This window comes from Vidua macroura, chromosome 1, assembly GCF_024509145.1.
Source record: "Vidua macroura isolate BioBank_ID:100142 chromosome 1, ASM2450914v1, whole genome shotgun sequence".
Classification (NCBI taxonomy): domain Eukaryota; kingdom Metazoa; phylum Chordata; class Aves; order Passeriformes; family Viduidae; genus Vidua; species Vidua macroura.
In genome coordinates, this window is record NC_071571.1 from 54,411,047 (window position 1) to 54,426,164 (window position 15,118).

At 35.2% G+C, this 15,118-nt stretch overlaps 1 protein-coding gene across 2 annotated transcripts in view; it reads right to left on the minus strand.

Annotated features, from left to right (window-relative positions):
* POU6F2 (POU class 6 homeobox 2) overlaps positions 1 to 15,118 on the minus strand; it is a 312,234-nt gene that overhangs the window by 244,279 nt on the left and 52,837 nt on the right. The window contains exons 1-2 of one of the 2 annotated variants that reach the window (XM_053969865.1): positions 7,510 to 7,521; positions 4,199 to 4,370 (exon numbers count right to left, since the gene is read on the minus strand). In XM_053969865.1, coding sequence (XP_053825840.1) covers positions 4,199 to 4,364 — 166 coding nt within the window. In that variant the 5' untranslated portion in view covers positions 4,365 to 4,370; positions 7,510 to 7,521. Of the gene's footprint in view, positions 1 to 4,198; positions 4,371 to 7,509; positions 7,522 to 15,118 lie in introns of those variants that run through there. The other variant, XM_053969855.1, reaches the window with a different exon arrangement.

The following is a 15,118-nucleotide window of genomic DNA, read 5'->3' on the forward strand; positions in this document are numbered from 1 at the left end:
AGTAGAACTACAGACTGAATCTCAAAGAATAACTTTTTATCATACAGTAAAATTACCTTAATAATGCAAGTGCATGCACTCCCAGCTGTTTTGTCGGTCATCTAATTATGTCACAAATTGCCTTAAATTAAGCATTAGTTAAGGGCTAGATCTAACTCCAGGAAAGTCAGCCTTAGTCCACATGGGGTTCTGATGCTTCGATCAGCCACTTCATTCTTGGGATTTTTTACCATACTGAGAATTTTATATACGACATATCCTTGGTGTCTAACTTTTGAATCTCAACAATTTATCACACAGCTAAACATGACGGGTGCTTTTTTTCTTCTAAGATTTTTCTTTTTCAGAGCAGTATTTCATAATTTATACTAGAATTGTTTGAAAATACAGTAAAAAATGACAAATAGGATTAGTTAAGTTAGGATCAAATACCAATATATTTATTCAAGTGAAACTGCGACTTAACATTAGCAAAAGCTTTCTCTAGTAAGACGGGTGGCATTTGGCCTGGGCTAGTATTTTGAATGATACTGCAGAGTAAGACAATTTGATCTGAAAATGACAGTGCCAGAAAAGTCAAGAGCCATACTCAGTTTCTATGTTACTTAATTAGATTCTATGGTTAAAATAGGAGATATTACTTCAGAAATATTTTTAAAAATAAATAACTCACCACAAGGTCTCTTACAAAGCAACTTCACCTCATACTGGGATTTCTGTAACCAAAACAGTGTAGCTGTGCTAACCCACATTTCAAAACTGTATTTTTGAGGTAATGAGTTTCAGGACAGATTCCTTTACCAACATTTTGCACCTAATTTTTGATGACTTTTTCTACTTTTTTCTGGTTTCATGTAACTTCAGTATCAAAAGTCTTTAGCATGAAGTATGCAAATTCAAAAGAGTCCACTGGTATAAAAGCACAAGTAGAGGATTACAGACCCCTGGACTATGGGACAGCATTTTCTTTCAAAGAGAAACAAATTTTAAAAATGAAAAAAAAAGTCACCACCACCAGGAGAAAACAAGCCAGCAAACAACAATAAGGCACAACCCTCTAATCACAGCTGCTCCTGTCCTCACCCACAGGGAACAGCTGCAACACAGTGACAAAGTGCATCTTCCCAGACACCTGTACACCAGTTTCAGGTGAAGCTCTTTCAGATCGTCAGGAACTTATACTTAATGCTTAAGTCTCCCTGAGACTTAAAATGCTGCAGCATTCTTCCGCTTTGTTACTGATAGCAAAGCACCCATAAGAGAAACAAAAGTTTAGTACTTCTCTTAAAAAATAAATACAATTAATTGTGCTCCTGCCCTTTCCTCAGTGGCAGCAGGGACTGTTACTGAAAATGTATCATTTTGATTGGTAACAAAAAACAAATACCCATTGTTTCTGTGGCATATAGTGAAATACCAGAACAAAGAAATTTGAGAGTAAGTAGGTGAATTTTAGGAAAAGGTACAGGTGAGAAAGGCAGGCCTTTGCAGAAATAAACTCATCCATCAAAAGAAGCTAAGCAGAATGTGTCTGGTAAAAGAAAGCTCTTCGCATCTCATTGTTCAACTCTGTTCATCTATATGAAAATAAGACTCATGAAATATTGCTAACATCAACAAGACACACAAATGCTGGTCGTTCATTCCAGCTAAATCAGTGCATGATTTTCACAAATCCTGAAAAAAAAATGAAAAGCAGCAGTGTAGAAAAACTTTATTCTCTAGGGACCTGTTTCCTCTTGACTTTCTAAAATGCTCCTCCCTCACCTGCTTAAGAGATTTGGCGAAAATTTTCACACAGCATGCATTAATTGTTATATTTTAAAAAGATATTTATTATCTCTGATTGTGTGAAAGAAGGAGAAAGTTGTCATTCTCTATGCCAACACCTGTCAATATGTTTACAATAATTTAACTTCAGACATTGCAAAGAAAAGTACAAAGTATGCATTCTTAACATGGTATTCATAACATTAAATAAAGTAAAAACTATAGCGTGGTGGTGTTCCATATTTCTGCATCAGAGCTTTAAACACAACTGTACTTGAAAATTTTTAATGTTTACTGCAAATCTATCTTAAGGGATGCACTGTGATATAACATCTAATCATCTTTATTTTATATTGGCTCCATTTGATCCTCAAATGTATCAAAATTGCCCCACTATCCCTTTTTTTTTTTTGTTATAAAAGTTACTAAAAATAATTTACAAGGGCTGTTGCTAATAGATCTGTAGCATCTCTCATATTCTAACAAAACCTCAATAAATGGTACACAAGTTCATACCGAGGCAGTTGGACTATTTCACCTACTTTTGTTTACTTGGGAACATCTTTTTAGTAGTATAAAGATCAGACTAGCAAACATCTTACACTCACCAATAGAAAAAGCACAATATATTAATTTTTAGCTCTTTCACTAGTGCTTTTAGGGAGATAAATTATATTTTCAGCCCAGAAAGGAGCAAGATATGGTTACGCATCATTTCTATATCACACACGACAACTCTAATGAAAGTGTCTGTGTATATTTCACTACCACTGTAGAACATCCAAATGACAAGGGCTCAAAAAATATCCTGCCTTTTATTAGAATACTTGCCTGATTGAAAAACAAACAGACATTTCACTATCCTGAAATTAAAAGCTCATTTTTTGCTTTCTATATGACTTGCTGTATTTAATAGAGGGAGCCTAAACATTTGAGCAAATAAAACATGTAAACACAGCTGAAGATATTTATATTACTCTAAATAACTGGTAGCCTTTTGAATTTTAGACATTATAATTCTTTCCTAAATAAAATGGGCTAAAATAATTATTATATACTTTTTGAACATTCAAACTGCTAACGGAAATTATGCTTTCCATGGAAACAAAGATTACTAAGAGGGTGCTTAAAAATGGATGTGATATTCAGTAACAGTCATTACTGCAATCCAGAAATTAAATTTTAGGGGGATTTAATTAATATTTTCCCTGCATCTGTAGTGAGGTTATTTAGTAAAACATTCTGTGCTGTATCTTTCAGTAATGTGTAAAGAATATTATGCAATTGCACATGTTCTTTTGTTTTTTAAAAAATCTTGCAGCTCTTATTGTAGGTAGAATACTGAAATCTGAACACTGATTTCGTTACAGATTATGAAATCAAAAGTTGAATCTTAGAAAATGGGCTCTCACCCCCTCTCCCTTAGAACTGCATTCCCTTTAAACAAGACCTTTTTCCCTTTGACTTCCACCAATAGAATAATAAAAAATAAGTAAGTGCTCCATTTTTATTAAGGTTTGTCTCAGGTCACAAATAGAAATAATTAAAAGGGACTTCTTCAGGAGTGTAGTCCTTCTAAACCCCAAATGTCACAATGTACCATACAGTGCTGCTACAGCTCAGACACCTATCAACATCTATCACTCAAACACGCACCTCAACAGCTCTGCTCCCCTTTCTGATTAGAGATCAGAGTTCCTTGAGTTGGCTTACAGGGTGTCATCCGTTTGAATGACAGATGTCTGTGTTGGAGTGCCACTCTCACTGCTTTTGTTTTGATTGTGAAATGTTACACTTATCTTGCACAATTTGGACTGTTGCAAAACGGATAAAAAATCAAAAGGTAATCTTTCTTTCCACAGACCTGAGGAGAAATATTTAATTTCTGATTTAAATTCCAAAAACATTAGGTCCATGTGCAATACCCTTGCTAGGCTTTGTTTACTCAGTATGAAGTGCTTTCTACAAGAATCTTTCAGTTCTCTTCAGCCAGATTTATTTTTACCATTAAAAAATTATAACTTTTCAGTTTAATCAAGCCTCAGAAAAAGCTGGTAGCATGTGCAACACACCAGCATCCACCACAATAAGTGTTAAAGTACTCCAAGAAAATGATACACACACACACACACAATTTTACGTTACAGTCTATGGTTCAAAAAAATTCATAAAATGTCTGCAACTTCCACTAAATACGTAAATTGTTAGCAAAAGTTTTCAGGACTGATGCTGTCATTCTGGTAACCAGTTGCAATAGGAGCAGAGGACTGTGTGCCTGCATACTCCAAGCTACTCTTTCCTACTTACAAGAAAATTGAGCGGGGAAAAAAAAAAAAAAAAAAAAAAAAAAAAAAAAAAAAAAAGAACGGGAAGATTGCTCTTCCGGACAACATGGTAGCAGTGAAATGAAATACCTAGACAGACTTACCAAAGAGCTTGCTGGGAGTGTCCTCGCTGTCATTTGATTCCACAGGCGCAAGCAAGGGCTCATTCAGCTCGTTGTCTGAAGTAGCTGCCTTGTCCTCACCTCTCAACTCTGCATTCATTTCACTCCGCAGTGACAGCAAGAGCTTACTGACTTGTCCAGCTATCATTGGATCCTAGGGTGGGGGGAAAAAAACAGTGAGGGGGAAAAAAAGTGGCAGCTTTGGTGTGCGTATACTCTCTCTTCCACTCCCTCTCTCTCTCACACACACACATACACACACTCTCTCTCTCTCTCTCTTATCTGTGGCTGCTCCTGCTGTTATTGCTGGCTGCAGTCAAGTGAAGAGCTATTACAGATCCAATGAGTTTTCCATTACTCCCCACCCTATTAAAGCTCAACTAGCATGTGAGAGATTCAGGATGCTTTGGAGAAAAACTTCTATGAAAGCAACATAACCGACACAGCTTTAATTGCGGGATGTGCTTTTTTTGTGTGTATGTTTTTACACCTCACCCTGTCCTTAGCATAGTAAGAGAAGAAATTCCTATATGCTCCGATACCACAGAAGAGGAGCCCGCTGTGAGTGCTCCATAGTGATTTAAAGAGGCATCCTCAGCTGTATAACATTAACAAAATCAAATACACAGTTTCTAGCATTACAACATTTCTATGAAAATACACAGCATCAAATAGCCATTTCATTACATACTTTTAAAAGAGATACAGTTTTCTTCTAACTCTTCCTGTTGTTGGGATACTATGCTCCAAAAGTCCATAACGACACAAAGACACATTTTTCTTTTGAAAATAAAAACCACAGAAAACATTTTCTAGAAGATAAAATTAGAGAAGATACTTACACATACAGTTTGCAATTATTCTTGTGTTTGCAACATTATATGCCCCATAAAACATTGCACATCTATATATGTACACATCTAAATTTTTTCTTGATGATCAGAATCTGTTTTATCTTCTGCTCATTGAGGACGTTTAGGGGTCAGGCATTATTTCCAAGCACACTCAGTTATTCCGTTTGCAAAATAATAAGCATAATATCATGACAGCACAGAAAGCAGAGTTAAAAAAAAAAAAAAACTAAGAAAAAGAGCAAGTGACCTTGTTGATCTCTCTAGCAGCTATTTATTGCAAAGTTCATGCCTAAATGGTTCTTATGCAGAGAACAGGTGACCAGCGAGCAAGTAGGTTGGCTAGCATGTTCCCTCTGTCCCGTCCTTACATTGGTCGATGTTCGCCTGTGGGATTTTTAATGTATTCATGTCTGAAAAGTAAATTTGATATGACACATGATAATCTATGAAAATGTTAATCAATACAAATAGTTTAAGCTGTCATCAAATGTTCTTCTTTAGTCAATACTCATACTGCTGAAAACAATGTCACTGTCACCAGGGCTCAATTTGCACAGCACTTAAATATTGGACTCTGTGCATCAATGCACTCCTCTTCAAATACTGTAGGTAAACACATTTTCCCCCTATTTAAGGCTGAAGCACTCAGCACACATTTAGTTGAGCCGAATCCTCCCTTTTGAATACCTTGATAGGTCCACTGGAGGGCAAAATTAATACTTAATTGAATCTCACAGTCATCAAAATAATCAATACTTTTTTATTATTTATTCTTTACAGTCTGTTGACTGTTTCAAACCTCTGAGGGAATGGTGGAAAGGATTCATGGCTTTGAAACACTGTCATTTAACAAGGTAATTTTCAGTAGGGCATTAGGGGTTGTGAAACATATAATAAAACAAAAATGGTGGCTTATAATAGGAAGAAAGAAAATAATTATATTTCTGCCATCTAACAAAACAGGATAAATAAAAAAAGCGAGTGCAAGCAGGAGAGGGAGAAAGGAGGGGGAGAGGGAAAGAAAGACTGGCTTTTGAAGGGTTTTATCATATCAAGAGCAGAGCTGAGCTTTCATAATGCTGACATTTCTCATTCTGACAATCCTAAACAAGTGGAAAGGATGAGATCGCAGATATCATCTTTCATCACATTCCCTAGCTTAAGAACCAACATGACAGCTTCTCTTCCCTTTACACTGTTAATTACTAAATAAAATACTGCTCTCTGTCAGCATTAGATTATTGCAGATAGCAACCACAAACATTACTCCATTGTTTTGTTTTTGCCTTTTTTTAAACCAGTGATACCTACCTTGAACTCTTCAGAAAATAAATTAGGCTTGTGTCTACATATTGTAAATACATGAAACATAATCAATTTAATCAATTTGGTCAATCCATGTTATTGTCAGGTTAAATTGCTGTCAATTTATTGACATTTCATTTACTGTATTTATTAGGCAGCAACAATCTGAACATTTCTTAGATGTTTCTGGAGAGGAAACAAAAACCAACAGATTTCTTTTGCAGACACTGTAAAAAACTCTGAGTTGTTTTGCCTCATACTCATAGTGCACTATGGACAGTCATTTACTGAGGCAAAAAATTTGTTTGCTTTCATATACTAAATAATGTATTTTAGCGGGTTTTGCAGCTAAAGGTCATTGTGAACACAAACAGCTTTGTTTCAGTCTGTTCTGCTTCTCTCAGCTTCAGCTACTCAAAACTAACATCAAGATTAGTTACTAACATCCATAACAAATGGGAATCAGGACAAAATATGACCTATTTCATCAAAGTAGTTTGGGGAGGGAACTAATCATGTCCACAGAAAAAAACTCCCGATCTGAGGACTAACAGCGATTTAACGGATTTAATGGAATCTGTAGGATTCTAGATTAAGTCTAAGTTGCCAGATTCTGAAATTGAATGTATGAAAAATGGGAGGAAGAATAATGTGGGAAATGTGACAGCACTGGGAGAAACCTCAGCCCTTCAATGACAGTGAATTCACAGCAACTTCAACAGGGCCAGGATTTTACTTGTTATGTATATCAATAATTTGGCCTCATCTGGAATACTTTGTTCATTTCTGGTTAGCCTATCTAAGAAAAATACATCAGAAAAAGGTGCAGTAAGAATGATAAACTGATCCAAAGGACTGGGACTGTTTACAGAAAAGTGTGACTGAGCATGATTAAAGGATACAAGAAAATAAACAGCAGAGAGAAAATGTAGATCAGAAACTATTCACCCTAACTCATCTAAGGAGAAAAGGTGTCTCCACTGAAATGGGAAAAAGTCATAAATCTAATAATAATGAATTATATTTTTCCAAACAGTAGGTGGTAGAAAATCTGTTGAACTAATTGCTGCAAGGTATCACTGAAACCTGCACTGCAGTAAACTTCAACATAGTCACTCACATGGCTGGCCATACTCTTAGCAGTGAATTTAAAACAGCTTTGCAAACACATAGGCAAGGACTATAAGAAGTGAATTAACATAAACTGCTGCCCCCTCCCTCAGGCAGCACAAGAACCTGTAGTTAACCCCCAGGGTAGCTCTCTCTGTGAATGAATGACAACTTTCTCTCTAAACAGACAGATTAGATACTCTCCAAATTTCTAGTCTACAAGAAGACTAAATAAATCACTTAAACGATGACTTAAGAAAAGGTATGTTTCCTTGAAAAATATATTAAAAATTGGACATTTTTAAACTTCAGGTTATCTCCAGGCCTTCAATTGCTTTCTGTGCTTACATGTCTGCTCTGCAGTGAATTATGCACGATAAAAGACTATTGTTTTTGCAAAACATATAATAAATTGTAATTCTAGTGCACAGCAAGTGGGCTAGTTTGCAAAATCCCTTCGTGATCAAGGGGTTTTTCCTATATTTCCTAATGGCCTCCCTAAAAAAATTCTGGAGTAGTTGCTATGACAGCTGCAGGCCCAGCAGCCCTTTCCTCTTCTTTTGCCCTCCTACAAGTCCATCCCAGAGAGGATCCGCAGCACTGGAGAGGATGCATTGAGGCAAGGAATTGCATATGTATCTTTAGTAGCTAATACTGTCAGGACCTGTTCTTCTGCACTGGATATCTGTGGGTTTGACACTCAGTATTTGCTTTTTGGAAGGTGCTATACGTCAGATTACACTTTGCACTGTAACACAGGCTCTTCTGGTCACTGACAGCCCCACAAAAGTTTCAGGTTTTCATATGCAAAACTGAAAAGTCTAAGAATGCTTAAAACCAGCAAGATGAACTTTTTCAAAAGGGTTTATATGCTTTAAGTAAGAAGCAAGGGCACATAATGCTTCATAATTTTAGGGTTCAAGTTTTGAGAGAACTAAGGAATCACAATTCCCTTATTCAAAAGATAACTGTATATACCACACATGTAGTGACAAATTATACACATATCTCTTGCAGATACTCATATAACTTGTCATCTATTTCTTGTCCAACTAGCACTAGTACTTCCAGACTTGGCTGTTTCCTGTGAGATCTCCCTGACAGCTTTGTGCTGCAAGTGGTCCTCCCTGCTGTGTGTCTCCCTTAGGGGGTGGCTTATACCTCCTGTAATTCAGTTACAGTACCTGCTACACCACTTTTCAGCTCTACCACTCCCTGATGGTTTAAACTGGCTGTTGGGCTTAATTTAATAGTAAAAATCCTGTGGATTTGCAAATGCAAATTGCAGTTCTGGTAACACACCCTCTTCTAAAAGCTAAAACCTTTACTTTTTTCTTATTTGAAGGACTGTACGAAGTACAGGACAACATTTATCACTGTGTTAAAAGCTTTGCCTTTGCACTTTAAGGGTAAAAGTGCAGTTTCTAAGCAAAACTATTTAGTAATCAAAGACATCTTTTAAAAGAAACTGTATATGGTTTGTGTCAAACATCCCCTAGGCAGAAGTCTAAAAATTAATTACTTTCTTCCTTAATGTAGGACTTGGGTGATAATAGAGCTTCATAAAGGCTTCATGTACTGATTTAGCCACTGGTCTAAATTTTGTACTTACTGCACCATAAACATTGTTGCTCTGAATGTAATTACTTTCTAAATTCTAGTTCAGAGAAAAAGTAAGGTCCTCTGTTTTGCTTTTTATTTTGTCCTTAGTTTGAAGTTAATTTGCACAGACATTTCCCCCCCCACCATAAAAGTATTAGAAATCAATTTACTGCTTTTCTTCAAAACATAAAATACATCCTGCCCAAACCCCCGTCCCCAATCATGATATTGCACAGACTTCTGTTTGGGACATACACAATGAATCTGAAAGCAAACACAAAAATTCTACTAATAAACATAAAATTTACACTTCCTAATTACTTATTATTCCAATAACTGCTCTAAAAATTTATTAAAATTGTAGCTTTTAAAATTTTTAATCAAGATAGAGAACAATTACAAACTTGGATAAAGCTGTTCTAAGATGTACCTTAGCTTAGTTTTTGTGTGAGTAATACATTAACAAGACTCTACTGGAAAAGAATTGGATTTCTTTTTTTGGTAAATACGAGTGAAATTTAGGATTACCTTCTCTGTTGGTCTTATTATGAAAAAGTTTTCTTCCTTCATCTTATTGCTTCTAGAGGTATGCTTTCTTTTTTTCTTTTTCCATAAATAAAGATCTCTTACAGACAACCTTCTTTGATTCTTTCTTCTTTTAACATTGTTTTATCTGCTGTCACTAATGTGCTGATATTTCCATCCCAATCTATCCATACACTGGTTTATGCAAGCTACTTTTAATCAACCTTTTGTCCCCTGCTAGCCTCTGACCATTTCTACCTGCTGGCTCTTATTTCACTGGGAAAGTTACAGGGAAAAAAACATTTTCTTCACAGCCACTTGTACCACCACCTTTGGATGGATGTTTCTAAGCAAAACAAACAAGCTGATATGTGATCACTGATCTCTCATCACTACTTTGATCTTTAACTTCTATTCACGTATTTATGTCTCTTACCTATATTACTCATGTTCAGCTTACTAAAATCTTCTGTATTACCTCTCTTTTCTCTTACGGCAAAAAGCTGATATGTCATCAGCTCATCTCACTCAATATGAATATGAATATTATCACCCAAAACAGTCTCTGCTTTTTTTCGGCTAGATTTGTATTTATTCTCCTCATTAAATTCTCTGTAGCAGAAAACCAAAGTTCTTCTTTTCTCCCTTTTCTCAATACTAATGTGGCTTTGGACATTTTGTTTTTCCAGTGATAATAATTTTCACATGTTCATAATATAACTAATTAACATCATATAACTAATTAACTAACTTAATATTAATATATTAATATAACTAATAATATAACTAATTAACTAATTAGTTATACATATTTTATTAATAAAACTGAACTATAAAAATTTAATTTGGGAAGTCAGAAAAACTATCACTGGCCATGGCACTTACTTTCACAGAAATATTCTTTTTAAGTTAAGCAGAAATGTTAGGATTGTCTCCTTCATTTATTTACTTAATTTTAAGTTCTGAGTAAATTGAAACGGTTACTGCTAATTAGAATGGCAGAGATCTGACTGAAGAAACAAGGCTTACAAAAACTTAGGAAGCTTTTAATTGTAGTTTCAGGAGTCTTAAAATAGAATTAATTTTATTTCTTTTTAAAATTAAATTTTAAGTTGCAATGTGCCTTGAATTGCTATGCCTTAAGATTGAGGTACTACATTGTGTTTTCAAACCATACCAAAAAATCCCTAACTAAACTTTTTTTCCCTATTTCACTATTTTCCCTAATGATACTATTGCACATATTTCTTACACCTATTAAGATCAAGCTGAAAGGTTCACAATTTGCTAATCAGACTAGCTAGAGGCTGCAGGGAATAGGCACACAGAACCTGCCGTGTAGTAAATAGCTAGGTGAGCATTTATTTTACAATCAGTTGGATTTATTGCTCTAAATGTACCCCAGCAATCATGCTGCAGTCTCCAAAAAAAGGAAAGAAAGACAAAGAACGTCAGTTTCACTATAGTAAAAGTAAGGAACAATAATTCATTATAGGAGACATCTGCACCTCTGGTCCAGAAAAGCCATTTCTTAATCCTGCTGGCAAAGAAATGTGCACTAATGAATCCATACCTTGTGTTTTTCCTGACGCACATGACACTTAGGGAACACTAATGCCAGAGTATACACAGCACAAAAGCTTTACTCTAAATGTTGTTTTAAAGTCTTAAAAGTTGACCTTAATGTTTCTGATACAATTATTAGTCTGATTTAAGGATCATAGTGCTTTTCTTGTTACAAAAACTCTTGTTTTGAGTTTTGTACCAGGGTGAAGCTATCAAAAACTTTCCTCTATTAATTAGATAACAAGAGTTTTCATTTTAGCCTTGGCCTAATTATAATGATTCCGCATTTAAATGACATACTGCCTTACTGGAAAGGAGTTTGTCTGTCTGTGGACATGTAGGAAAATTTTGTATGCATACACAGGTCAAGATACAAGAGAAGCTACTATTCTGGGAAGCTACCACACTCCTCAAAACACTATTTTGAGTGTTTTGATAGACAATAATACACAGTCACTAGTAAAAATAACAAGTCCTGAGAGTGGTGAGAGAAATCAGCCTTCTTCTAGTTAAAGATTCTTGGAGTTACACAAAACTTGACCCATTTTTGTGAAAGCAGACAATCAGGCCCTAGAGATCAGGATAGGGCAAAGGCAAAACAGGCGATTTTGACTGGGAACAACATGGTGGGATAAGCCTTCAGTAGATTTTCCCACTCATTTCGTACAATCATTTAGGTTGGAAAGGACCTTTAAGATCATCAAACCAAGAGATTTCCTACTCTTCTTTCATCTGGTTTCCTGAAAGAAGGAGATGCTGTAGGAGAGCAATTAAATCTCAAATTAGAAGATGGTCCTATCAGGAGTAAGACTTTGACTTTTTCTTCATATGAGTAATGGATGATTCCCAATGCTCTGTCAATTCTCTTCTAAAGGAGCCATGTCAAGCATAAGAAAATATCCAGAAAATTTCAAGTCTGAAAGAATAACAAAAATTTTTATACTGTGGGGCCAACTCACCAGAAGTCTTAGAAAAAAATCTAGTATGAAGAGGAAAGCATTGTCTTCCATTAAAAAAAAAAGGCAAAACATACCAAAGCCCTATGAACTTATTCATTCATTAGTCTTACGGAAAAAATACCATTCTACCATAATGTAATACATTATGTTTCTAACTGGTCACTGCTATAAAAAAACCCAACCTTCTTGTTCATCCTGAAAATTATTTAATGTGATGATGTTTTGGTCTCCATACTGACCACATGAGAAGACATGAACCTGTTTACCAAATTACAAGCGCTCTTTCATAAACCTGCCAGTTTTATAACTTGTCTTTTTTCTTGTTTAATATTTGCTCAGTTTCTATTTTGAATAGCCCTTAAATACAAGGCCTCGCTTTCCAGATGATAATACTACATGTGTTAAAAGATCCTTCTAGAACCCACAGTATGCTCTTATCAGCATAATCCTTCTGCTCTCTGTGAGTAGAAGCCATAACCTCTCTGAAATTAAGAAACACAATAAAATACTCCACGGCATACTTGAGTTAATCTTTCCAAGCTGTAAGATTTCTTACTAGGATTTCTACCACAAAGCAGTCAAATGATAATAGTTTGGCCTAACCAGAAATTTAAATAGTGTAGTGTATGCAGTTTGTCTATATTTTCATTTTTCAGGTTTCGTCAACTATACACAAACTAGAAATTACTTTGGGTGAAAATATATCAAAGCCAAAATTCAGCTAAAATTGCTTTCTTTTAGAAATCAGCACATCCAGAATCACAACAAAACCAAACTTAAAATAGCTTTTGAATGTTGATCAGGTATGAGACAGAAACTTGACCAGGCTGCATAGAAGGGACCAGAGTGATTGAGAGAAGCTCTCCTCTTAGTTAAACAAAAACTTCATTTTACATAACACGTCAGGATTTTCATGATGTAAAACAAAGAAACCATTAACTTGAATTTTTGACAATCAGAGCACAGGTTAAACAGTAACTCAGCTCAGTGGTCAATTCAATTACTTGCATTTGGTCTAAGAAGACCCAAATCAAGATTCATCTGTAGTCAGCCCTGGACTCGGCTACATGAGGAAAGTGACTTCCTATTTCAGTATGGATCTCTTCCTTAGCTCTTACCAGAAATTCTATCAAACAACCACAAGTAAAACCTTCAAAAGAAACTTTGTTGAAATGGGTACAAATCCCTTATAATGCAATGAAGCAACATTTTCTAGTGAGAACTCTTTTTCCTGAAGATTTTTAAAGTAATATTACTTTAGCTCCAGTTTCATCCAGGTTTTTAACTGAATGCCACTTTTAAAATGGCTATAATTTATAATACAATACATGGTAATAACCTAGACCAGTTTGGAAGTTCAGTATCTATTTTTTTGCAAATCTTTTAAAATACTTTACAAATACAGTTAAAACAGTGAAACAAATCATATCAGGGAAATCATTATTTCACCAGAATATCACAATCAAAAACTGATGAAAAGTCTTCAATCCAAAATTGTTCCTTTTTATCTTGAAGCAAGTCTGCTTTAACTTCTACTTGCTAAAAAAGACCAACATCTTCCCAAATCCAAATGCAAACTTAGAATAGCTCAACCTTAATTTTATATATTATGTGGTTAATAAGTTAGTCTGCTCTTCATGGAGCTTCCCATAATACAGCACATTTGAATTTCAGTGACAAGTATGGAAAATTGTTTCTTTTCTGGCATTTCTACTCATATCATACTTTCTAGGGGTGGAGCTGCAGATTTCCTTTTATTTACTCTAAATATAGAATAGAAAGGTAATGATGCCCATCTTTTGAAGAAACTGAAAACCTCTCCTGATCTGAGGCTCACAGAATAAAATGTTATTTTCCCATTTCCAGATACTAGAAAATGCACTGCATCTGCCAGGTTAGGAGGAAGAATCCCAAATAGTTTTCATATCATTCTTCTATGTTGAAATAATATGACAACAAAACCTACTGCTACAGCTGCTAAACATACTTAATAATGCCACAAATACTGCAGATCAAAAAAGCAATGCTTTTTATATTTCCCAAGCCTTTCTCATTGATGAATGAGTGCAATTGTTTTTTTAATCATTAAAAAGATCTTCAGGGTTACTTTTCTTCATCAACACCTTCATATTGTAGACCACAACATATTAATTTCTAAGTAAATGTATTCCTAATTTAACATGCCTTCAGCTATCACACAGCTTCATATTTCTAATGCAATTTGCATAAGGACTTAAAGAACTTGAAGCCCAAATGGTGCTTCGCCTTTTTATCACTAGCTGGAAGTTGTAGATATACTTAAAAACTCCCCAAGGTAGGGAGTGTCACGCCAAGGTAGCATGTGTCACACACCACACACAGCAACAGTATTATGTGTTGGACGTATAGGAGGATCTCTTCACTACAAAGCAGTTTTTCCGTTTAATGCTTTACAACAGGGAAACAGCAGAACATTTACCAATCATTTTAGCTGCAACTACAGTAATTGGATTATCAATAAACAATGAATGAAACATTTCCCAGATCTGCTGATATTTTCTTCAATGAACAGTCCTGTTCTTTATTAGATACTGTTTGGCTGGGGGAATTTTTGGAGGGTTTGCTGTTCTTTTAAGAAAAAAAAATTGCCGTACAATGATTTGCCATTGGCTCCCTATTGTTTCTCAAGGAAACTCCTTCAAAACAAACAATGTTTTAAGGAAGGAAAAATCAGATCAGAGAGTAAACCAAAACATGCAACTACAGCAACACGTTGCTGCTAACACCTGGTTTTTGCAAACTGGCCAACATCACTGGGCTGCTCAGTTTCACCCTAAAAAGGTAACTATCACTGCTCTGCTCAGAGAACAGTCACAAGTGCTGTTGTTTTCCTTCTGTTTCAAAGATCCTATTATTGTTTATGACATGTATGTCTAATGTATCAATATATATGCATGTAAATATTACATATATTAAAAAGCTTTTAGCAGGCCTGATTCCTT